Genomic DNA, 26828 nt, shown 5'->3' with positions numbered 1-26828 from the left:
TCTCACATCGATGTTTTTTTCTCTTCCTTCCTTCCTCTCTTTAAAATAGAAAGGGGGATGAGACATACTCATGCATATTAAAAGTTATGTATGTAGGTTAGTTGTTGCAGCATTGTAACACTAAAAGACTGCAAAATATCTAATGGTCCATCGATAGGGGACTTCTTAAATAAACATTCCAATCCATATGGTAGTATATTATACAGTTAAAAATAATAAGGCAGATCTCTATGTCCTGGTGTGGGAAAGTCTATAAGGGCAGTATAGAGTTAGTATAGTAGGCTATCATTTGTGTTTAAAAGTACATATTTATATAGTATCTATATCTGTAACAGTGGTTATTTCCTGGGAGGGAACTTGGTGACTGGAAGACAGCAAGAAAAAGGAAGACTTGCTTTTCCCTTGTGTACTATTTGAATTTCCTACCACAGTCTTATTCATTTAAAAAATAAATATCAAGTACTAATGAATTGTTTTTAAAAGAATGAGCTCCATGACCTTTACCTAACACAGTGCCCTCCCTGATTAACCCTTTGTATGCCGTGTCTATAGGGGCTTTAAAAAATCATTTTTTCGTGAGAATTTTCAACTGAACATATTCAAGAACACCCGAATTGTGAGGAATACATTTATTTTTATAATATTCATTGCAAATTGATTTTTAAAATTAAATTCAAAATATCGTGGCGTGTGGGGATGGTTTCCGTTTTGGACACATGGCAGTTAACTGGTTAATTCTGCCGATCCACATTTTCCTGTCTTCAGTAGATATTCATTCCCTATTCCTTTTCTGGGCAATTCCAGCCCAAGTACTCGCTCATCTGATCTTCGCTAGAAATTATTTTGTGTAGCATGTCAGCATACATTGCTTTGTTACAGTGCTGCTTCTTCATTTTTAAGAATAATATCAACCCTCTGGTATTAAACTTTCCATTTTGTATCTTCCTTTTTGTTTCCCTGAGCCTTTTTATGGGTTGTCTGTGGGGTCTTGCAAAGATGAGGCGTGGCCAGTGAAGAATATGGGAGCAAGTAGAAGGGAGTCCATGAGAAGGGGCTTGAGGCTCCCTCTTTACCAGGACCCTTCAAAGTCATTTACCAAATAGAGATCATGTGAAACAGAGACCCCTTTTTGTAACATGCTAAAAAGATAAAGCCTTCACATTTTACATGGCACTAACCCAATTATCATGACAGGACTTAGCTAGAGTACCTGCACCCAAGGGATGAGATGTTGGGAGACAGACGCAAGGATTTTAAAGCAAGACTTAAAATTTTAGAGCCCAAAGGGCTTGAAGATCAACTCGTCAAAACCCTTACTTCATAGGTCCCAAGGCAGGCACTGGGGGAGTTCAGACTCAAACTACAGTCTCTTTTTAAATTCAGTTGAGGAACTACATTATTCAGGCTGTCAGAGAAGTCTGGCTTGGGTGAAATATGGGGGGGTCTTTTCACATCAAGAAAGACAGGAGGGTTCTGTGCCTAGAGAAGAGGGGAGAGAAAGCAGGAGGTGAAAAAGAGGTGGTTGTCAAGTTTTGTCTTCTCTGCATTTGTGTTCTGGGCTCCTTGACAGTCTGTGCGAATGAAAGTGTTCTATATTAGCAGAAGACAAATTAAGATGATTAGAACCTGTTTGGAAGGCTACAAACCTCAACTTCCCTTTAACCAGCTCTCTACTTCAAGAAACCAAATGAGCTCCAGTTTAAAGCTCTTTATCGAACCTTTCCCACACCCCTTTCCCACACTTGGAGAAGGAAAGTCAGAAAAGGAGCAGGAGCCCTAACCGGTTTGCTCAGTGGACAGAGCGTTGGCCTGCGGACTGAAGGATCCCGGTTAGATTCCGGGAGCACATGCCTGGGTTGTGGGCTTGATCCCCAGTGGAAGGCATGCCAGAGGCAGCTAGCTGATCAGTGCTTCTCTCTCATAATTGTTTTTCTCTCTCTCCCTTCCTCTCTGAAATACATAAAAATATATTTAAAAAGGAAGAAAAGAAAAGGAGGAAACACAAACATGAGGGATTTCCCTACTTCGAGGGTATTTTTACCCAGTTCCCCAGTATCTACTGTATCCAGAAATTCAGTCATTAGGGTAACCATGGAGATATTACTGGCTTCCGTCCTGTTTCCTTCCTTTTCTTTGCTATTAGAATCTTTCTATAAGGCACCCCGCTTCTGCTGGCGTCCGGGTCCTGCAGCTCCTCTCTCTGCTCAGAGACACTTACGCCGGGAGTAGGAACACTTTTTTAAGCGAGGAGAGCGTGTAAGCAGAAGAACCAGTAAGGTTCACACCAAAAGGGGATGAGTACCATTCACAATCAGCGGGTTTGGACTACAAGTCCCAGGAGACACCGCAGCCACGGCGCGTTCCAACGATCCTTCTTCCCTCACTCTTCTGGATCGTGGAGATAAAGGTTCCGTCCGCGGCGCACTGCAGTATGGTCTGTTTTTACCCGCGGTGACGGAGTGCGGAGCCCGGACGGTTGCAGGCGGGGGCGTTAGGAGGCGGATTCCTCCTCCCTCCAGCACTGGGGGGCGGGGAGGAGGGAAGCCGGGCCAGCGGGCTGGGGACGGAACCCCGAAGACAGCGGGCTGAGGCGATGGAGGGCGACGGGGTGCGGTGGGGGAGCGAGCCGCCGTCGGGTCCCGGCCCGGGCGGCGGCGGAATGATCCGGGACCTGTGCCGCAGCTTCAGCCGCTACCGCCGCTACCTGGGCCGGCTGCGGCAGAACCTGCGAGAAACCCAGAAGTTCTTCCGCGACCTCCAGGGCTCCCACAGTCACAGTTGCCCCTCCTCCCCCACCGAGGCCGGGCTGCAGGCTGGTAAGGAGGGCAGCCGCTAGGAGAGAGGGCCGAGCGGCCAGCGGGACGTGGACCGCACCCCTGCCCTGCAAAACAACTCCGGGGAGAGGTGGCCGGGACACGGGCCGTGCGGCCGGGCCCGCGTGTCTGCGCCGGCCGCATCCCAGATGCCCGGGCGGACATCCCTCCGGGCGGTGGGGAGAAGCGAAGGGGCGGCGCGGGCTCGGCTGGGGTTCTGGGGGCGGGAGGCGCCCGCAGGCTGGAGTTCCCGGAGCTGGAGCCAGGGGACCGGGCTGTGCGCGGGCGGGCGCGGGGGCCGGGTGTCGGGGAGGGCGGGGGTACCCCGAGGAGGGCGGGAAGTTGCTCCGTGTTGGGGCCCAAGCCCCTGTGGCTCCGAGTCCCAGCTTTGGGATGCAGGGCTGGAGGAGGGGCTGGAGGCAGGGTGCCCCCGGGGCCTGAGGAAGCCGGCGAGCTGTGGTGGATTGAGCGTGTGTTAGGCGTGTTTGAGTGTGTGTGTGATAGGCGTGTTTGAGTATGCGTGTGATAGGCGTGTTTGAGTATGCGTGTGATAGGCGTGTTTGAGTATGCGTGTGATAGGCATGTTTGAGTGTGTGTTAGGCGTGTTTGAGTATGTGTGTTAGGCGTGTTTGGGTATGTGTGTGATAGGCGTGTTTGAGTATGCGTGTGATAGGCGTGTTTGAGTATGCGTGTGATAGGCGTGTTTGAGTGTGTGTGTGATAGGCGTGTTTGAGTGTGTGTGTGATAGGCGTGTTTGAGTGTGTGCGTGATAGGCGTGTTTGAGTGTGTGATAGGCGTGTTTGAGTATGCGTGTGATAGGCATGTTTGAGTGTGTGTTAGGCGTGTTTGAGCATGTGTGTTAGGCGTGTTTGGGTATGTGTGTGATAGGCGTGTTTGAGTATGTGTGTGATAGGCATGTTTGAGTATGCGTGTGATAGGCGTGTTTGAGTGTGTGATAGGCGTGTTTGAGTATGCGTGTGATAGGCATGTTTGAGTGTGTGTTAGGCGTGTTTGAGTATGTGTGTTAGGCGTGTTTGGGTGTGTGTGTGATAGGCGTGTTTGAGTATGTGTGTGATAGGCGTGTTTGAGTATGTGTGTGATAGGCGTGTTTGAGTATGTGTGATAGGCGTGTTTGAGTATGCGTGTGATAGGCATGTTTGAGTATGTGTGTGATAGGCATGTTTGAGTATGTATGTGAAATGCTTTTGCACCAGTTGGGAGGCAACTTTGAAGTAAGGAATGGACTCATGGCCCTGGGGTCGCTGAAGGAAATAAGTGATAGTTGCTGGGTGGCAGCGACTTGACAGATGTTGCTGGTGCTTATGGTGAAGTTAGGGAAGGGATTGTTTTTGGCCCTGAGATTTCTTGACAGGATTCTCTCTGGGATGCGCTAGAGGCCTTATAAGCACTTAAAATTGTGCAGCGTCTTCGCTCTTTCTCAGATTCTTGTTTCCGCTTAAACTGCTTGTTATAGGTGGGGAACTGGAGGGTTTGGTTTGTTAATGACTGTATCTAATTAGGAAATAACCTAGGTTGGAAGGGATCCCATAAAGACAGATACCTTGGGGACAACGTAGCAAAGAAGTCAGTGGGGTTAATTTAGTGATTCACACTGAAGTATGTATTAACATCAAGTTAAAATAAAATACGTCTCCGGCTCTATTCCACAGATTGAATGAGTAGGTCTAGTGGGTGGGTCCTAAGAATCTAAACATAAAAACATCTCTGGGGATCTGATACAAGTGTCTGCAAATACACTTTAAGAAAACACAAATTAGAGGCTGATAGCAGATTTGAACATGAGGCTCAGAATGGAACGAATTGTTAAACTCATAGGGTTTGTGCACTGGGCCCTATATTTCCGAAGTTGCATGTTTATTATCCTAAATTTGTCTGAGGCTCCAGAAACAGTAATAAAAATAAGATAGTAAGATTGTGATAAGGCCCTTAATGATGCTATACTATTACATTTAATTAGCCTAGATGTAAATAAAAAGGTTTTTATTTTACCTCCTGGGATAAATGGGAGGAGGAGGATGACTTGTGTTAGGGAGGGGGAGTAACCCCCCTCCCCCTTCTTTAGTTCCAGGCCTGGACTCATAATAAAATAATAAAATTGACACAAGACTAAATTAACAGGAGAAAAAAACAATTTAATAGGTACACATAGGAGAATAACAATACGATCAGATCATAAAATGAGGCTCGAAGTTATCCAATCGGGCACCTTTAAAAAAAAAATTCTCACCAGAGAATGTGTTTTATTGGTTTTTAGAGAGCGAAACATGAATCGGTTGCCTCCCATACGCTCCGATTGGAGATTGAACCCGAAACCTAGGTATGTACCCTGACCAGGAATCGAACCCGAAACCTTTTTCAACTGAACCACCCAGCCAGGACCAACCAGGCACCTTTGTATACCTTGCAGCCAAAGAAACAAATGTGACACGTTGACAGAACAAAGCAAGTTAGTGCTTATTAGAAAGGAATCTAAGCAAATTTGAAATTGAGTAGTAAGTTAGTGAAGGCAATACAAGGTCTGTTAATACAAGCTTTTGACTGGATTTTTTTTCTTTCTAAATATATTTTATTGACTTTTTACAGAGAGGAAGGGAGAGGGATAGAGAGTTAGAAACATCGATGAGAGAGAAACATCGATCATCTGCCTCCTGCACACCCCCTAATGGGGATGTGCCTGCAACCAAGGCATGTGCCCGTGACTGGAATCGAACCCGGGACCCTTGAGTCCGCAGGCCGACACTCTACCCACTGAGCCAAACCGGTTAGATCTTGAGTGGAATTTTTAAACTCTTGTGATTGATTGTCTCAGCCCTGTGGAGCTAGGAGGGTGCCTATCACATGGGGACAAAGAGGTTAGGGTTTTCTTCTTGTACAGGCCATTCCTTAAGTAACTTTGATTCACAAGACTTAATCTGCCATCGTGGGCTATCTTGGATTGGCCTGTCCAGGGCCCTGACACTAGCTGTGCTGAAATTGTGGTGTTGACATCTTATGCCCAGAGATGTTCTGAAAATGGAGCGATGGAGGGGACTGACTTCTGTGAGGCCATCAGAAAGCCACTGGTGGGGAGGGCTAATTAATGACTTTAGCGATGATCCCTGGAGTGTGTACTTTGACCCTCTCCCTTAGCAGTGCTTTCCTGTGGCTTTCCCTGCTCAGGGGGTTTTCTTAGAGCTTATCTAATAAAACAGCGCAAAACAAAAGACCCTCTATTGCTGCTGTTTTATAACAACTATTTATTCTTGAATTACTATTGAAAAAAAAACCTTGGAGGAATGGAGGTTTTCAAGGTACCCTGGTTGGCTCTAGTTTTTATCCTTGAAAAGTCAGCTTATGAATTACAAAGGCACCTTTTGCATGTTGCCTCATTGGCTTTTCTAGTTGACTGCATGGCGAACCAATCTCAGCGTTTTTTAACTCTCTTCACCCTCTGTCCACCCGAAATGAAAGCGAAGAGAGGGTACAGATGACAGCACTGGGAGCAATTTGATTTTGTTCCATAAAATGCTTCGGTTCCTGTCAGCGTGAGGAGTTTTATCTTTGGAGGGGAAATTAGTGAGGTAGCCCTTCTATGTATATTTTGGGGATGCCACTTCGTAGGTAATTGTGTTAAAGGAGGAACCGCTCCTTACGAGACAAGTAGCTCTTGTTCTCTCCTTTCTACAGGCTCTCTTCGCAGGGTCATGTTCATTCAGAGACCATCTCAACTTTCTTTTGTGAATGTGGGTTTCTAATTAGTAGGGACTTGGAATGTTAAGAGAAGGGTCACTTGATTAAAAAAAAAGAAGTTTTTCTAGAAAAAGAGAAAGGGGGGGGGGGGGACGGACAGGCATTGATTTGAAAGAGAAACATCAATTGGCTGCCTCCAGCACTCACCCTGACCAGGATTGAGCCCGCAGCTTGGGCCTGTGCCCTGACCAGGAATCCAACCAGCGACTTTTCAGTGCACGGATGACACTCAACCAACTGAGCCACACTGGTCAGGGCGGGACACTCAGTTTTTCGTCCTATGAATCTCTAGAACAGCGGTTCTCAACCTGTGGGTCGCGACCCCTTTGGGGGTCAAACGACCCTTTCACAGGGGTCGCCTAAGACCATCGGAAAACACATCTATAATTACATATTGTTTTTGTGATTAATCACTATGCTTTAATTATGTTCAATTTGTCACAATGAAAATACATCCTGCATATCAGATATTTACATGACGATTCATAACAGTAGCAACATTACAGTTATGAAGTAGCAACGAAAATAATTTTATGGTTGGGGGCCACCACAACATGAGGAACTGTATTAAAGGGTCGCGGCATTAGGAAGGTTGAGAACCACTGCTCTAGAAGGTCCTAAGATCATATCAGGATGGGGCGTGCTTCTGTGTTGGATGTAGTATGGTCTTTGAGCAAGTGAAGATCATGGATTCACTCTGTTTTTATTATTTTACTTTTAACCACAAATTAGATGGGAAGGACCCCAAAATTATGCTTCCTTCTTACTTTTGACAGCTTTGCATTCACTGGAGGCAGTATACACACGGGTGGTACAAACATAGGTTTACAGTTGCTCATACAGAAAATAATACAGTAATTAACAAATAATAATACAAGGATAAATTGTTTCATGTACTCACAGCTTTAAGCTTGCTTTTGCCCCACCCTGTATATAATGCACATGATGTTTTAGAAGTTAAAAAAAATAGATGACATAGAACTCTAAAATGAGAGTAGCTTGGACCAGGGGTCCTCAAACTTTTTAAACAGGAGGCCAGTTCACTGTCCCTCAGACCGTTGGAGGGCCGGACTATAGTTTAAAAAAAAACTATGAACAAATTCCTATGCACACTGCACATATCTTATTTTGAAGTAAAAAAACAAAACGGGAATGAATACAATATTTGTATTTGCATGTGGCCCGTGGGCCGTAGTTTGAGGACCCCTGGCTTGGACTGTAACAAAGAAAACTGAATTATAAGTGAAATTTCCTTAATTGAGTTCCTCTGTGGCCTTCTTTTCACCTAACTATAGGGTAGGAGAGCTCCCCTATTCATCAATTTTCCGCTGTCAGAAGGTTCAGAAGTAATGAGAGAAAGGCTTTGAGCACTTCTGAAAAAGGCAGAGAGACTATTACAAAGTAGCGAAGGGAAAACTGCTTTTCTTGTTTTTAGATCCTTTGGAGTTCCTAGCTATTGCAGTGGATCATAAGTCTCTCAGTTTTAAGAAACCAGGATGACTCAAATGTGTCTATTAATTGGAATGCTCCAGTGTCCTGCATTCCCTCAATCCTGACTCCCACTCCTATTGACTGAATGATCTTGGGCAGATCATAGCTCTGCTGGGCCAGTTTCCTCCTCAGGAAATGGGGATTATTATGGTAATAGCGCTCAGGGTTGTGGGGAGTTATATGTATTTAGAGCAGTGTCTGGCACTGCTAAGTACTTGCTATTATTCAGTAAACTTTTGAGTGCCTGGTTTAGGGGATAAAGAGTCAAAGACATTGGCCTTGGCCTTGGATTAGTGGAAATCATTTTCCCTTTTATACTTTTCTCCTAAGAAAGAAAAAAATACATATATATAATAATCAATGTTATCGTGTACCTATTTGTGTATGTTGGATGAGAGATGAAAAGGAAGACCTGAACTTGGTCCTCCAGAAAAGTATAATCTGATCTCAACCATATGCACACTTAATGCGTAAAGCAGAAAAATGGCAGAAAGCGGAGGCATTGTAGGCATCTTATGTGAGTTATGATTCTTTTTAGAGCTCTTTGCCTTTGGTTAGCCAACAGCTTGACTTCTACATTCTTCACCCTCTTGTTGTCACAACTAGTATAAACTGGTTGCCAGAATTAAAAAGAAGAGGAAAAACACTAGTGCACTTATTTAAGCAGACATTTTTCTTGAACTCCTTAGACAGAAATTGGTGTGGATAATGGAGTTTAAGTGGCAAAGTGACATCTGGGAAAGGGACAGAAAGTCAGGAGAGAGGAGATTCTTTCCAGCCTGGATTTATAGAACTGCCCCCTGCATGGGGTTGGGGTGGGGAGAAGTTGGGGTTGTGGGATGGAACAGAAAGAGGTGGGTTGGTGTGATTCCTAGTAGTTTGCCATGTCTGTGTAGAGGAGCTGCCTCAGCATTTCAATATAAGCAGAGATGGTGTAATTGATGCATTATTAGTTAAACAGTATTTTATTACCTTATATTACCTTTGGTGAAAAACCCTCTTTCTCCAAGTACATCTAAAACTTGCATTTTCTCTTTCAGTTTTCTTCCTCGATGGAAGCAGCATGTAGTGATCAGAAGCAAGCCCAAGCATTGGCATCAGACTTGGGTTCCTGTTCTAGTTCAGCCTCTTATTAACGGTGTGGCCTGGGGCAAGTTACTTTACCTATTTGAGTCTCGGTTTCTTCATATGTAAAATGGGAGTGGTACAGAATGCCACTTATTTTATTATTCCATCTATATGAAATGCCCAGAATAGGCCAATTCATAAAAAGAGTAGACCAGTGATTGCCAGGGGATGGGGAGAGAAAAATGAGAAGTGATTGCTAATGAATATGGATTTCTTTGTGGGGAATGAAAATGTTCTGGAATTAGATAGTAGTGTTGGTTGCACAATTCAGTGATATGTGAATTATCTAAATAAATAAATGGGAGTGATAATGTCTGCCTCACAAAGTCATTATGACCTTTAAAGATATTATACATCAAAGCACTCAGTACAGGCATATAATTAGTGCTAAGTTTATTAGTGTGTGTGTGTGTGTGTGTGTGTGTGTGTGTGTGTGTAGTTGGTGAACAGTAGCTTAAGAAGTTGGAATATGATGGGTCAGGGGAAGAATAAGAGAAGCAGAAAGGTACTAGTAGAATGTGGGACAGAGCAATTTTGAACCAGAACCAGATTTAGGCGCAGGTCTCTAAGCTCCAGTTCTGTTTCTGTGACTCCTCCCTTGTTCTTTCTGACCTGGCCATGGGAATATAAAATACACCCTGGCAGGGGAGAGATCTTATTGCAAATGAGTCATAACCCAGGCTCCATAGCTTGTCATGGAACCATAATTTACCTCAGTTGAGACATTATTATCTGATTGAGTGAATATAAAGCGACACTACATATCCAAGCCCCTTAGTCCCATGTCCAGTCCCTAACATTTGCTGATCTTGCTACCTACCTCCTTGCCTCTGGGAGGATATGGCCTCCCCAAACACAATGGCTTTTTGCACCTTTTCCCTTTACCACCTTTCCCCTTTCTAATCTGCCTTTCCCATGGCATAGGGAAGCCCACAACTGAAAAGGTTGGGATAGTTCTGCCTGCTCCTAAAAGACATTATTACCTTAAGATTATTATCATTTTCAATGTTTACTTATTTCAATGTGATTAATTCTTCAGCCTTGCAAGTAGTTTCAAAGAAAGCATAGATTTAAATAAAAACTCATTCTGGTCTTTACATTTTGTTCTGCTTTGTCCACTTTGCCAGCATGCTTTTTATTTCTTCATACTTCTGTTATCTGACTCACTAGGTTAAGGGAAAAAATAATCTTCCTGCAGTAAATGTACTTCTCAAAAACAGTCTTTTTAAAATAAAACCTTAAAAACATGTTATTGAAGTAAAGGCAAATATGAATTTCCCCTTATATCTGCTGCTCAATTCCTATAGGTTCAGCAAATACCGATTATGCTTTTAATTATTGACTTCTTTGCATGATAGCTATGGATGTATTTATCTTATCCTTCTGACTAGATTGTGAACCCCTCAGGGTAAAGATTATTTTTACTCATCTTTGTATCCTACAATTTCCACCATAGTGCTTTGTGCATAACAGACATATCTTTTCAATTATTTCCATGGCTAGTAGACTTTGGAATGATGTTTCTACTTCAGAAAGGTTTTTCCCCCTAAAAGAAAATACTTTTTATAGATTTGCCCCATTTTGCTCTTTGGGCCCCTAAAAAAATAATGATGTGCATTTGATAGATGATTGACTAGGCTGGAGTGGCATTCTTTGCTAGTATCCCAGAGAACGATTTTCATGTCCCACAGAATGAGTTGCATGCAGATATCCAGTATCAGAGCTTCGCCATGATACAGGAAGTAAATTCCTAATACTCATTCACTCAACAAACCTTTATTAATGCCTCATTGTACTGGGCACAGGACACAATGAATGGTGAACCACTGTCCAAGTAATTATATTATTCATTCCAAGTTGATGTTATGAAAGAAGGATTAGTGTTTCATCATGTTCCTTCTACTGGTTTTCTACAAATTGGTTACCTATTTAATTAACCATTAGCTGCCTTAGAGGAAGTAGGGATAAGGCATATGGGAAGTTGTAAGATTAAATGGCATTGATAAAACAGGAGTTGACATGCTTTATTAACTTTCTGAAAGAATACAGGAAAATTAGCCCAAACTGTCTTTTTTTTAATCCTTACCCGGGGATATTTTTCTACTGATATTTAGATAGAGTGGGAGTGGGAGAGACACAGAGAGAGAAACACCGATGTGAGAGAGACACATTGACTGGTTGCCTCCTGCACATGCCCTGACCAGGTCTTAGGCTGGGGAAGAGCCTGCAGCCGAGGTACATGCCCTTGACTGGAATTGGACCTGGAACCCTTCAGTCCGCAGGCCATTGCTCCATCCGCTGAGCCAAACTGGCCAGGACCCAAACTCTTTTATGGAGTAATTATAATTATCTTGTTTGTATGATTTAAAAGCAGTCTCACCCCGGGACTGCACCTGCAACCTAGGCATGTTGACTGGAATCAAACCCATGACCTTTCAGTGTATGGGACATGCTTCAACCAACCGGGCCAGACTGGCCAGGGCTTGTGATGTTATTGTTAGAGTGTTTGTCATCTTCATATCTTTCTCAGAGGTTACTCACAAGGAAGCCAGTATGAAGAGTATGAGGTGTGTGGGTGCATGTGTTTTTTTTCTTAACAGTTTGTTTATTTTTTATTAAAATTAAAAAAATACTGATTTGAGAGGAGAGAGAGAAACATCGATTTGTTGTTCCACTTATTTGTGCATTCATTGGTTGACTCTTGTATGTGTCATGACTGGGATTGAACCCACATATGTAGTTTTAAAGAAAGCATGGATTTTGCATATCGGGATGACACTCTAACCAACTGAGCTACCCACCCAGCCGGGACTTTCCTAACAGTTTTAAGACCTAAGGTAAAATTTGTTCCTTACTTCTTGTAGGAAAATAGTTCACCTCTAGGAATGATAGGTTTTGCTTCCTATATGGGAATCTGAATGCTGTCATTCATAACAAGAGCACAGAGGGTGAATCCATGTGGAAGATGTAGTTTTTCGTTCCTTTTTAAAAAATATTTTTAAAAATTGATTTCAGAGAGGGAGAGAGAGATAGAAACACCAATGATGAGAGAGAATCATCAATTGGCTGCCTCCTGCACGCCCCACACTGGGGATCGAGCCCGCAACCTGGACATATGGCCCGACCAAGAATTGAACCCTGACCTCCTGGTTCAAAGGTCGATGCTCAACCACTGAGCCACTCTGGCTGGGCCAATTTTTCGTTTTTGACCTTCCAAGGTCTGACTGGAGTCCCTGTGGGATTTCCAGTCTTAAGTTTAGTCCACCTCATGTTTGAAAATTTATTCTTTGCCAAATGGGGAGTCTTGGGTATCCTGGAATTTGCCACCTTAACAGAGAGAACCAGGTGTAGCAGTGGCTGAGATATGTGCCCCCTTGCTTAGAGCTGTAAACCAGCCATATATAATATTCCTCCAAAGTCCAAACCAAACCAAAGAAAAGTTGGCCAGTGTGTGTGTGTGTGTGTGTGTGTGTGTGTGGGGCGGGGGACGGACCCACTAGTGTCCCCGATGGCCCACAGCTGCAGTGCCTGCCGCATGGGGCGCAGTGGTGCCTGTTTCTGTCCCTTTAGTGGGCAGTGTGGTGGTTGGATGCATGCCCAGCCTGGTGCCCTGTGGCTGTGGGAACCTACGACTGCAATTCTCTTTGGAATTGGACCTCTATAATGTGTTTCCGTTCCTTGCGGGGGTGGTTTCTGGGCAGGAACATGGGAAGTAGGACTTGAAGGTTGTTTTTCTTTTCACTTGTTTAACTAATAATGCATCAAAAACTATCCCAAAGAATTATGATAGGTCATGTAGTCATAAAAGCCTTTGATTTTAAAAATGAAAACCTCACATTTCTTTTAAAAAATACTTTATTCCTTTTCTTTAACTCAGATGTAAAGTAGGTCTAACTGTAGCTTCATCAGATTAAGAGGTTTTTTAAAAAAATATATTTTTATTGATTTTTTAGAGAGAGGAGGGGAGAGGGGTAGAGAGTTAGAAACATCGATGAGAGAGAAACATCGATCAGCTGCCTCCTGCACACCTCCCACTGGGATGTGCCCACAACCAAGGCACATGCCCCTGACCGGAATCGAACCTGGGACCTTTCAGTCCACAGGCTGACGCTCTATCCACTGAGCCAAACTGGTTAGGGCCAGATTAAGAGTTTTAATGCCTTATTTATGCTCGACAAGATTTTATCTTAGCGTATTTAACTTTTTCAGTCTATATAATGGGGAGAGAATTATTTTTAATTGATTTTTTTTTTTTTTTTTAAGAGAGAGAGGAAAAGAGGGAGGGAGGAGGTGGAGAAGGTGGAGGAGAGGAAGAGAGAGAAACTTCGATGTGAGAAACATGGATCGGCTGCCTTCTGTTTGTGTGCCTAGACCAGGGGTGGGCAAACTTTTTGACTCGAGGGCCACAATGGGTTCTTAAACTGGACCGGAGGGCCGGAACAAAAGCATGGATGGAGTGTTTGTGTGAACTAATATAAATTCAAAGTAAACATCATTACATAAAAGGGTACGGTCTTTTTTTTTTTTTTTAGTTTTATTTATTTCAAACGGGCCGGATCTGGCCTGTTTGCCCACGGCTGCCCTAGACTGAGGATCGAACCCACAACCTAGGTATGTGCTCTGACCAATTAGAACAGCGGTTCTCATCCTGTGGTCGCAACCCCTTTGGCGGTCAAACGACCCTTTCACAGGGGTCGCCTAAGACCATCCTGCATATCAGAAATTTACATTACAATTCATAACAGTAGCAGCATTACAGTGATGAAGTAGCAACGAAAATAATTTTATGTTTGGGTCACAACATGAGGAACTGTATTTAAAGGGCCAGAAGGTTGAGAACCACTGGATTAGAACCTGCCACCTTTTGGTGTAGAGAACAACACTCCAGTTAACTGAGCCACACCAGCCAGGGCTCCCAGGAGTTTTCTTTTTTTTTTAATCAAGACAAACTTTTCAGGCGGGGGGATAAAATGGATACATATGTAATACCCTTTGTAATACTTTAAGCAATAAAAAAAAAAAAAAAAAAAAAAAGACAAACTTTTCAGAGCAGACTAAGGCCCTGTCATAAATATAGCTAGATTATAAGATTTATTTGAATAAAAACTTTATTTAAATTAGAGAGACAGTGACTGAACCAAAATGGAGTTTACTTTTTAGTAATATGCTGCACAACATAATCTAGCCTTAACTTTTAACATTATGGAGATATGTAGATGCAAGGAAAGAATGTAGGGGAAACAGTATTCTTCCGGCATACAAGTGCCCCACTGTCGAAACCCATTTCAGTTTCTCCGGATTGAACCATTTCCTGCTCTGCTGGCTCTCATTCCAGGTGGTAATGGAGGCGTTCCACTGCTCCCCCTTGGGAACGTGGATTGTTGGTATAGAAGTGGTTTGCTAGCATCTGGTAAGAAGGAGGTCTGAGACCAGAAGAGGTGGAGATGTATTCTGAGTAATCAGAGGCACCACTGTAGGCAGTCCAAGGTCCAGCTTCTTCTGGTGGGTTCTTGTTCTGTGATCTGGATAGTTGTAGGAACTTTTATCCAAGTGCCTGACCTGGAGCATGATGTTTGTCTCTACTGCTTAGCCTTGAGGATTTGGATTCTAAATGTGATCGTGAACTACTTAGATTAGTGCCTTGAACTCCCCTGACTCTGATCTGGCAGCAGCAAACCTTCACAGGAAGACTGAGGAGGCAGAAAGTAACGTGAAGGGCAAAAGTGCAGACAACAAAGAAACTTATTGTTTAAATTCTATTATTGCCGTATTTAATGCATTTTCTTTAACCTGCTGGGTTTGGTTTGTTTTGTCAAGTAAAATTCTATCTCTTGATGTCTTTCTCCTCTGAGATCCAGAACTGGGTCACTTTGCTAGGCATCCTTTTGGCTCATTTTTAAAAAATTATTTTGAAACAATTTCAAACTGACATAAATCTTGCCAGATCAATACAAAGAGCTCTCATACTACTTCATGCAGATTCCCCAGTTGTTAACATTTTATTGCATTGGCTCCATCACCCAATGGTGTCTACTCCTTTTCTGGGCAGTTTGAAAGCAAGCTCTAAGTAGGTTGTCTTATCTCCTGTAAATACTCCAGTGTACATACCAGCATACAATCCCACAAATCAGGATGTTAATATTGACTCACTGCTACCATCCAGTCCAGAGATCCCATTCAGATGTTGCCAACTGTTCCAATAATGTCTGTTTTTCTTTTTGATCCAGGGTCTTGTCCAGGAGTATATGTTGCATTAGTTGTCATGTCTCTCCTTCTCCTTCCCCGGGCCTTTATTATATCTTTGATAGGTTTAAAGAGTTGGTTTTACTTTGTGTAGGATGACCCTCCGCATGGATCTATCTGTTGTTACCTCATGACCAGACTTGGGTCATGAGCTCTTAGCAGGATTAGGACAGAAATGATGTGGTGTGCATGGTGTCAGCCCACCTGACTCCTGGAGACATTAAGCTTGATCCTTGGTCATGTTACTGTCCTCTAGGTTTTCACCTTAAAGTCACCATTTTCCTCTTTGCAGTCAATTAAATTTTTTAAAAAAATTTCTTTGCCCTAATCACCCAGGCTTTGGACAACTAGGAACCATCCCCGAGACCACACCTTGCTGAATTTATTGAAACTATCCAATCCTAAACCTGCTCAGCTTTCACACCTTGCCTCATGTATTCTGTCCCATAAAAACCACAACAAAGGATTTTGCCCAAGCTTTCCTCTCCTCTTTCTGCCTCCCAGCCCACCCCAAGCAGACCCTGGTGCCTCCCGTGTGGCCCTGCATGATATCCTGTGCGCCTGTCTCTTGGGATCTGTAAGAACTTCTGCCTTCACAACAGTCATTCCACTGTCTGCATGTCTTACTATACCTGATTACAACAAATCCTGGGTACATTTCACAACTGCCAGTGATGGTGCCAAGTTAGAGAGGACAGGCAGACACACAGAATGGGATAAGTATTAAGTTAATGAATTACTTTAGAGGCTGATATCTTACCCACCCTATTATTTTATAAACTAGAGGCCCAGTGCATGAAATTTGTGTGTGTGGGAGGGGGGTCACCTCAGCCCAGCCTGCACCCTCCAAGCCAGGACCCCTTAGGGGATGTCCGGATGCTGGTTTAGGCCTGATCCTGGCAACCGGACATCCTCTCACAGTCCAGGACCACTGGCTCCTAACTGCTCACCTGCCTGCCTGCCTGATTGCCCCAAACTCCCCCCCCCACACCAACCTGGTTGCCCCAAACTCCCCCCCCCCCACACCAGCCTGGTTGCCCCAAACTCCCCCCCACCCACACCAGCCTGGTTGCCCCTAACTGCCCCCCCTGCCAGCCTGGTTGCCCCCAACTGCCCCCCCTGCCAGCCTGGTCTCCCCTAACTGCCCCCCCTGCCGGCCTGGTTGTCCCCATCTGCCCTTCCCCTCGCCAGCTTGGTCACCCCTCACGGCCCCCCCTGCTGGCCTGGTTGTCCCTCACTGCCCCCCTCTGCTGGCCTGGTTGCCCCTCACTGCCCCCCCTGCCAGCCTGGTTGCCCTATGCAGCCTGCTGCTCAGTCCTTTGGTCATCCCTCACTGCCTCCCTGCCGTCCTGGTCGCCCCACGCAGCCTGCTGCTCAGTCGTTTGGTTGTCCCTCACTAACCCCCGGCTGGCCTTGTTGCCCCACTCAGCCTGTTTGGTCGTCTGTTTGGTTGTTTCGGATGTGATGGCCCGTGGCTCTTTATATATATAGACTAGAGGCCCAGTGCACAAAAATTTGTGCACTCGGATGGGTCCCTGAACCCAGCCTGTGCCCTCTTGCAGTTTGGGGACCCTCGGGGGCCCCTTCCCCTGGCTGCTGGCACCAGTTTTCCTCCGGCACCTGGAACTGAGGCTTTCACTCTTTGCCGGGAGGGGCCGGTGTGGCAGGTGAGGGGCTTAGCTCCTCACTAGCTGCGCGTGGGCCCGGGGAGCGTGGCGGAGGCTGGCGCGGCGGGCTTCCCTCTTTGCTCTTCGCTCACCACGCCGGCCTTCGCTCGCTGCTCCTGCCCGGGGCCAGCCGGCTTCGCTCCGTTGCTTGGCGCCTACATAGGCAAATTAACCGCCATCTTTGTTGGTGGTTAACGACCATCTTTTTGGCAGTTAATTTGCATATCACCCTGATTAGCCTGTGGGAAGTGTAGCGAAGGTACGGTCAATTACCCTTTTTGTCTTTTATTAGATAGGATGATGAGATAGATAGATAGATAGATAGATAGATGGCACTGAATCTCCCAATGCCAGCGACTCATCTAAAACTCCAGCTCTTTTACCACAGTATTAAAGCTCTAATTTGGTTTTTGGTTTCTTAAAGAAAAGACTTAAATAATAAAAAGGGGAGCTGGATACATTATTTTGGATTCAGAAATCATATTTAAAGTATGCAGTTTGTTACTAGTAAATCTGTACCTTCCCTTCAAATTTACCCAAATTAGCCTAATTCTTATCCATTCTTGACACTTCCCAATATCTGTCCCCATCCCACACTCCAAATGAAAATTTCCATCCCGTCGATTAATTTTTTGTGGGGAGGTGTTCTAAGATTTCACTGATAATCCTGTTCCTGCTATACCACCAGATGTAGCATCTACTTGGTCTACTTGACAACTGCCATCTGCCTCAGTGGTGGTTATTATAGTTATCATGCCTTCTGTATCTTAGTTATCATGCCTTCTGTATCTCTTAGTTATCATGCCTTCTGTATCTTAGTTATTATGCCTTCTGTATCTCTTAGTTATCATGCCTTCTGTATCTCTTAGTTATCATGCTTTCTGTATCTCTTAGTTATCATGCCTTCTGTATCTCTTAGTAGGTTTTCAGTGTTAAGGAAGAGCTCTCCTTTTCCTTTGTTTATCTATTTATATCAGTCTGCACTTGAGAGTTTTTTCAATGGATTTTAATCTGTTATCAATTAAATTTTTTTTAAGCTTACGTTGTTCTCTGTGAGCCCAGTTTGAGCTGGCTCCTGTGATCATTCTTACTGGTTACTAGTTATAAGATGCTGCCTTCCAAATGACAGAAACTAAGCCCTTGGTGAAGCATGGGGTCCTTCGAGGAGCCACTTCCATCTCTGCATCTTGTAAATCCAGCCTCAGCTGCCAGCTGCCTTTGTGCTCCCTCTGCAGCATGCCCAGCCTCAGGAGCAGTTTCACCCAGAAGGAGCTTGTCAGCAGGCTGCTGAGTGCGTCTCTTCATTTCTCATGGCTTCCAGAGGCTATCGAGCTGGGGGCAGAGGCACGTTCTCCTCCCTGGTGCCAGGACAGCCTGTTTCTTTAAAACTATCAGAGATGCCCATCAGGTAGGAGGACTTCAGTGACATTTCTACCAGCTTGACTTTTCAGTTTTCCATACAAGCTTGAATTCTTGAGTACATTTCAATCTCTAATCTCTAAAAACCATCCCTTTCAACCAAAATATCATATACTGTTTGGTCCTGAAGTTTCTGAAAACCAGACTACCTACGCATGTGTTTTCCTTAAAGGGGGTGCTTACTCTAATTCAGAATCCTTTAAATTTAGCTGAAGGTCAGAGAGCTTGTTTGGGAATGATAAATGTTTCTTAGCAGAATTATTTTTCTCTCAGCTCCTGGGATTTTTGTAGCTCAATACTTTGAAACTTTAGGAGAATTGGTGGTAGTAGAAAGACTATAAGCTTCATTTCTCAACTTAGGATTTATCTTTTACTCTTGGCACATGTAATTAAGAAATAAAACATCACTAATTATTTGTGGAAATGTATATTTGTGTTAATGATTACTTTAGTAAATTATAAAATCCTTTATATTTTCATTCACTTTCAGAGAGCACTGTACGTTTAATGTTAAAAGTGAGGTAAAAAAAAAAAAAACTTGACTGAAGGAGGAAATCCTTGTGGACCAGGAACAAAGATCACAGTAGGAACTGTTGAGATCTAAATGAACTCTGAAGGCCCATGAGTTCAATAGTATGGGGCAAAGGCAGAGTCCCATTTCATTCACTTCATTGAATGCCTTCCTAGCTTGGCCATAGACTACAACTTACCCTGGCCTTCACTCACCTCTTGAATGTAATACTGATTAGGATGGAAAACTGGCAAGGAAAGTGGTAAACTCCATTGCCCTTACTCCAAAACACTTTAAAGTACCTATTCTAATGGGCAGTAGAGACATAAAAGGCCATTAGTATTCTGCTGGGGTCCAACCCCAGCAGGTCCAGGGGTCCCCAAAGGTGTGGACGGAGTCGGCGAAGAAGGAATGACACGGAGACAGCGTTCAGTTGATCAGCAGCCTAGCCAGGATCTCTAGCCAGGATCTCCAGCCAAGTTCTGGTCTAGATCTCCAGCCAAGTTCTGTTCAGGATCTCCAGCAAAGTTCTGGTTAGGATCTCCAGCCAGGTTCTGTGTCCATGTTCTCTTGCTAGTTTCTCCAGCCAGGTTCTCCAGGTTCTCCAGCCAGGTTCTGTAGCCATGTTCCCTCGCTAGGTTCTCCAGCCAGGTTCTGTCCAAGTTCTCCAGCCAGGTTCAGTCACCAGGTTCTAGTCAGGTTCTCTTGCCATGTTCTAGCCAGGTTCTGTCTCTAGGTTCTGTGGCCAGTTTCTGTCCAAGATCTTTTGCCATGTTCTCTCGCTAGGTTCTGTCTCTAGGTTCTGTCTAGGTTCTGTGTCCTGTTGTCTTGTTACATCTGTATTTATACCAGTTGATTCCAATCCTATCAATCTCTATTCCAAAGGTTAGGGCGTTTCTTATCTCCATTCCAGGGAGTAAAGATTATGTAGCTTAAGCATGCTTGTTCATAGTTAAAGTGATTAATTACCCGCCTGGCACTTAGTTGAGGGGTTTTATTCCCTCCCTAACTTCAGGGGAAAATCCCTACCTGGGGATTCAACCTTTCTCGGAGAGGTGACCTTGGTCAAAACACAGCGCCAAGAAGGTGAGCAAACATATTAAGAACCATATGCCATATATGCCAGGTCCCTTGAAACAGCAAGGATGGACCGGTTCCCGGCAGTATTCCTTCTCTCCAGTTCTTTCTTTTTAGAATAGTCTTACCCTCAAACCCAAAGGATAATACATACCAACTGGTAAGAGGAGCATTAAAATTTTTCTGAAAAGCACCTACAGACTCTTATAGGAAAAAGATTCTAGTGACCTTAGGATAACAATAATTTAAAAAAAATGTACACCAGCTAATAGTAATACTGTGTTTTCCCCCCAAGTTTTATTTCTGGTTTTGGGCAATTTTCGTAGTGACTGTCCGTCTGCTTTAAATTGGGTTCGGGGCAGTTTTCATGGTGGCTCTGTCAGTCTGCTTACATTGGGGTTCTACAGTTACTAAGTTGTGTTTTATGCAGATTGGGAAAATGTTGTAGAGGGGGTAGGGGAGGAAATATCTATTCTGTTAGGGTCTCGAAGCTGGGCCTAAGACCTAAATTGATGTAGGACAGATTAACAGGAGAAAAGCATATTCATCTTATTAAATATTCCTTGTATTTGGGGGTCCTCACAATAGAATGAAGACCCAAAGAAACGGAGTTGAACATTTACTGAATTGGCTAAACAGAAGTAAATTTGAAAACATGACAAGACACAGGGGCTTGAGCTAGGGCAGTTAATGGTGGAAAAGTAGGAAGACAAAGGGTGGTTTAACAAGGCTTATTTGTACAGATTTTTCATGGCCTTGACTCCTGGTCCCTGGTGATAAGGATGTTGCTTTCCTTCTGGTATAAGAACATCTGCCAGAGGTTTTTATCTCCTGCTTTAAGGAAGAAAAAGGGGAGGTCAGAGCGCTCTTCTTAAACCTGCTGTGTGCCAAGTACCTTCAGTTCAAAATAATCCTTATGCCAAAGTAGCATATTTTGGGATGGCATATTCTGCCACCTTTCAGAGGTATTGTCTACTACTAAGTAATAACCTGGTAAAGTGGTTCAGAACCAGTCTCCCAGAATGTGGCACTTCGGCAAATGAACTATTTTGAGCTGAAGACAATGAAGGTCCAACGACATAGAGCTTTTTTAACCTACCCCTTAACTGTCTAGAAGAATTTAAATAGAGGGCCTGGTCTATGAAGAGAACTATCATACTGTTAGCCACAAAGAGCATGGGTAGGTGTAGTGGTCTGGGGAAGCTTGGCAGGGACTGGAGATGGAAGTCCTCTCTGAGTTCCATTATCTCTGAATGGCCTGGCAAACATTTGTTTACCAAACTTTTGCTCTTTCCATCCTCCTAAAAATGCCTTCCTGACCTTTGCAGGCCCAGACCTTATCTCAGTAAGGCAAATAAATCTCAATTGCTGACTGCCTGTGAGTCTCATATTCTTATGGGGGTCCTGTACTCATAGGCAATTACTCCTGTTAATGTGTCTTACACTAATTAGATTGTTAGACCAGCCAAAGAATCTAGAAGGGTAGAAGGAAAAGTTTTCCTCCCCTACACTGGTCCCCTGAGACCTAGGTATAGCTCCTGTACTGCCCTGTGTTCCACCTTTTATTTGCCTAGAGATACATAGAGAAACATGGGCTCTTTTTTACCTACACTAATAAAAGACAAAGATGCTAATTGACCATACCTTCGCTGTGCCCATCAGCCAATCAGAAGAGTATGCAAATTAACCCAACAAAGATGGCCATTAAATTTGCACACTGCAGGCGGGGCAGGACAGTGCAATCCGCCGCCTGCCCAGCCGCCATCCGGGCCTGCTGTCTGCGACCCAGCGCGGGATCTGGGCCTGCCATCTGCCACCCGGGGAGCGGGCCTAAGCCAGCAGGTGGTTATCTCCCGAGGGATCCTAGACTATGAGAGGGCACAGGTTGGGCTGAGGGACACACACCCCTGCCAGTGCACAAATTTTTGTGCACCGGGCCTCTAGTGTGTGTGTGTGTGTGTGTGTGTGTGTATTTATTATTGATTTTTTACAGAGAGGAAGGGAGAGGGATAGAGAGTTAGAAACATCGATGAGAGAGAAACATCGATCAGCTGACTCCTGCACACTCCCTACTGGGTATGTGCCCGCAATCCAAGGTACTTGCCCTTGACTGGAATCGAACCTGGGACCCTTCAGTCCACAGGCCGACGCTCTATCCACTGAGCCAAACCGGTTAGGGCTGGGCTCTTTTTTTAAAGCTGTTTCCTATAAATGTTGACGGTTATCTATAAACTAGTGGCCTGGTGCCCAAAATTCCCTCAGCCCAGCTTGCATCCCCTCCAATCAGGGACCCCTTGGGGAATGTCCTAAACTGGCAGTCGGACATCCCTCTCACAATCTGGGACCACTGGCTCCTAACCGCTCACCTCCCTGCCTGCCTGATTGCCCCTAATTCCCTCTGCCTGCCTGGTTGCCCCTAACCCCTCTGCCTGCCTGCCTGATTGCCCCTAACTGCCCTCCCCTGCTGGCCTGATTGCCCCTAACTGCCTCTGCCTCAGCCCTCACCACCATGGCTTTGTCTGGAAGGAAGTCGGGCGCCCAGAAGATGGCCGGTTGACCCGGTCTAATTAGCATATTACCCTTTTATTAGTATAGATGGGGGTAATATTCATTCTCTGGTAGAATCAGGAACATTAAATGACATGAGGCAATTCAAGTTATGTACTTAGAAAGGGTCAGTAAATGTTACTGTGGGAGGAAAAATAATTACTCTACCCTTTTAGACATTAACAGGAGAAGAACAAACAGAAATTTGATAATATGCGTACCTCCTGTATACATGGGAGAAGCTCAGGAAAAGTGAGTAATTCTGAAATGGTCCAAGTTACTACTTTAAATATCATCTTCAGCTAGAGACAGATGTTGTTGGGGGTGGGTAGTTATGGGAGGTCACCAGGAAAAACATGGTACACACAGGTTAAGGTTGTTAATGCAGATCTAAGCTTTCCCTTCTTCATTGATAAGAGTGTCTAGAGATTTAGAGTCATCTTTTTCCTGCTACTGAGAGGAAGATACCCTTACGAAGGAGATTTCCCTTATAAATGTTTCTTACAAAAGGGTAACTTCTCAGTTTTCAGAGCTTCACCTGAGTCTGCTGTTTCTTAAAAATAATCAGCTTAAAATCAGTCAACATGCCAGAGGCATTTTGGAGTGGTATATTCTGCTCCCCTTCATTATCTAAAACAAATGAACAAAATGGGTTGCTACTTTAGTTGCTCTTCTCCTTCTGGTTTGAAAGCTTTGTTCAGAAGTACAGGTGACCCTTGAACAACGTCGGTGTGAACTGCTTGGGTCCACTTATACGTGCCTTTTCCAATCAAACTGAGTGGGTCAGTTCAAACCCGCGTTGTTCAAGGGTCAACTGGCAGGTTGTTGGAGCCCCTATATTTTTGTTGTTGACATTGTTCAAGGGCCAGCTCTAATCGCAATCAAGAAAATCTGTATTTAGGAACTACCAAGAGAAAAGTAAGCCTTAGCTTGCACTTGAATTTGAGTTGACTTTTCCTGCAACAGAGTTGGCAGGGTTAATGTGCTCCAGCTGGGAAGCCCTACCGTTGCCTTCTGGCAGCCCATATGCAGATGCTGTTATATTAATTACAAAGAAAACCCGATTAACTCTGAAGTCCTTTAACTGTCAGTGGGGCAGCTGCTCCACCTCTGAAGCAGGTTTTCTTCCTTCCTCCTCCTGTCAGCCTACAGTTTCTCATCTTCTTTAGCGAACTGCTAGCACTGCACTGTAGGTCCTCAGAGCCCCTGGCTAGTTCAGTCATGTTTTTTGATCTGCAGTTTCAGTAGTAACCCAGGGGAGCGTGCATAATTAAATTCACATATAACTTGGAGTAAAAACAACCAGACCAACCACCCATCCCCTCAGTTATGTTTCCTTCAACAGTTAAAACCTGATGGAATCCTGGAATTTTAGGACTGGAAAGGATGTTAAAGATGATCTAATCCAGCAGTTCTCAACCTGTGGGTCGAGACCCCTTCGGCTGTCGAACGGCCCTTTCACAGGGGTCGCCTAAGACCATCCTGCATATCAGATATTTACATTATGATTCATAACAGTAGCAAAATTACAGTTAGAAAGTAGCAACGAAAATAATTTTATGGTTGGGTCACAACATGAGGAACCGTTTTAAAGGGCCAGAAGGTTGAGAACCACTGAAATCCCTTAGTTCAGAGATGAGAAATCCAAGGCTGAGACAAAGCAAGTGAGTTGTCAAGGTCGCAGAGCTAATCAGCGGTGATGCTGGAGACCAGGATATCTCCCTTATCTAGTGCTGTTTCCAATTCGATGCTGCACTCCTCCTCACAGAACCATGAACCATTGCTGAGAGAATCAAGGAGTGAGACAGTCTAGTTCAGTGATGGCGAACCTGTGACACACGTGTCAGAGGTGACACGCTTACTCATTTTTTTGGTTGATTTTTCTTTGTTAAATGGTATTTAAATATATAAAATAAATATCAAAAATATACATCTTTGTTTTACTATGGTTGCAAATATCAAAAAATTTCTATATGTGACACGGCACCAGAGTTAAGTTAGGGTTTTTCAAAAGGTTCGCCATCACTGGTCTAGTTTCACCTTCACTTCTCTCCACGCCCTTGTTCAAATCTTATAGACACATTGGAGAGCAATAAAGTTAAAGATTGCTCTAGCTCAGTGGATGGAGCATCGGTCTGTGGACTGAAGGGTCTCGGGTTCGATTCTGGTCAAGGGCACATGTCCAGGTTGTGGTCTCGATCCCCGGTGAGGAGGGTGGGGTGGGCGTGCAGGAGGCAGCCGATCAATGATTCTTTCTCATCATTGATGTTTCTCTCTCTCTCCCCTCCCTTCCTCTCTGAAAACAATAAAAAAATAAACAAAAAAGATAAATATTTGTAGGAGAAGCAAAGGGCTTGGATAATGAGATATTGAAAAATCAATTGTAATATCCATATAAGAGCTTTCTTCAGTGAAAATGATTGCACATAGAACCCTAGTTGTGCATGGAAACAAAAATTAAAACTGGTTTCAGTGTCGGCCCCTGGCCCATTGCACTGGTCTATGGCTATTTGACACTAGTGGTACTATTTGTAGTGACTGTTTTTGTCACTACAGAGGCGTGTGTGTGTGTGTGTGTATGTGTGTGCATGGTGATTTGGGTCAGATGAATAATGGGGTGTGTGCTGTGGTTTTTGGCTCATGTAGAGCATGTTTTACTGGCTTTCCTATATTTGACAGTGTCTCAGAGATGTTGAGATCTCTCCCTCTGGTTCTGAAAATGCTTAGTTGATTTTCATTATCTACTAGAGGCCCAGTGCACAACATTCTTGCAGTTGAGGGTGGGGAGGAGTCCCTCAGCTGAACCTGTGCCCTATCACAGTCCGGGACCCCTTGGGGGATGTCCGACTGCTGGCTTAGCCCGCTCCCCTGAGGGGTACTTAGTGCTCCCGCCACCACTGCTGCGCTCGCCAGCTGAGGGCCCCGCTTCTGGCTGAGCTGTGTTCCCCCTGTGGGGGTGCACTGACCATTAGGGGGGAGCTCTTGCATTGAGCGCCTGCCCCCTGGTGGTCAGTGTGTGTCATAGTGACCGGTCATTCCACTGTTTGGTTAATTTGCATATTAACCTTTTATTATATAAGATTACCCGCTCTCCTAGCTGCAGCAATAACAAATCTCATTCAGGTTTTTATTATGTACCAATTTTTGTTTTAGGAGTTATGAAGTTTGTCAGAATGAATTGGCACCTATCTGAGGATGTGAGGAGAACTGAGAAGAGAGGAAAGGTAGGAAGCGTAGATGAGAGTGAATCTAGTTGGACTTCTCACTGCTCAGGCGGAGAGTTCGGTAGTTAAATGAATTCTGCAAGGTGATTGGGGAGATGAAGGAGGTTTTTAGGAATGTTAGTCGCTCCTTAGTGATTTATCATGGCACTGGACTTTCCTGAGTCTTTAGCACAATACTTACAGCTTTCTATAAACAATTCTCCACAATAAATGGGTTCTTGCACAGAGCGAACAAAGGTGTAACATAAAGTACTTACTATGTTTTTGTCGTTGTGTTGGGTGTTCCGCTAATTATAAACAAGATAACTAGAGTAGACTGTGACAAGTGTTTAGCTGTGAACAAGATATGCAGGCACTCAGGACAAGCCCATTGTTGCGTGCTAAGTGGTCATACAAGAAATTGGCTGTGTCCCATTGCTTCTGATGGTAGTTCAAAGTTAGACCAGTGGTCTGGTGTTTTACTCTTGCGTTTAGTAAATCCTCACACAGAATTAGCCCTCATTTACGCTCTTTGCTTTTTCTTTTTTTTTTTTTTTTACGCTCTTTGCTTTTTCAAAGGACCCGTCTCTTCCCTAGAAGCATAGACTTCCTTGCTTCAGCTTTGCTGATGTGCATGTGCAGCCAGGTGGTGTGCTTGCAGACAGACCTGAAAGGAAGGGCTCCCTGAAATGCACACGGGGGTCTGGGTGAAAGTGGACCCCTGTAAACCGTTTGGTGGTGCCATTTGTGGAAGAGAAGGAGGTTTAAGGTTTAAGTATGTGGCAGGATAGGTACACCCTAAAGTAGACCAACCTCTTCAATGAGTCTGGGCTCTCTTGCTTCATGTATAGGAACAAAATAAATAATGTATGGAAGGTGTGCAGCTCGTGGTTAAGTGACTAAAGGGAATACTGTTTGTTGGTGCCACCCCACATTTCAATTAAGATGTATGTCAGATCAGCCTTCTTACAGCCTAAGA

The 26828-nt window shown here is 44.3% G+C and overlaps 1 protein-coding gene across 1 annotated transcript in view; it reads left to right on the top strand.

Moving 5' to 3' along the window:
* The first annotated feature begins 2452 nt into the window (after positions 1 to 2452).
* The window catches only part of DSTYK (dual serine/threonine and tyrosine protein kinase), a 59140-nt gene continuing 34764 nt past the window's right edge, over positions 2453 to 26828 (top strand). The window contains exon 1 of the mRNA XM_059673502.1: positions 2453 to 2816. Within this exon, the coding sequence (XP_059529485.1) occupies positions 2594 to 2816 (223 nt within the window). The 5' untranslated portion in view covers positions 2453 to 2593. The remainder of the gene's footprint in view (positions 2817 to 26828) is intronic.

Source organism: Myotis daubentonii, chromosome 18 (genome assembly GCF_963259705.1).
Source record: "Myotis daubentonii chromosome 18, mMyoDau2.1, whole genome shotgun sequence".
Lineage (NCBI taxonomy): Eukaryota > Metazoa > Chordata > Mammalia > Chiroptera > Vespertilionidae > Myotis > Myotis daubentonii.
This window is presented reverse-complemented; position numbering and strand designations above follow the sequence as displayed.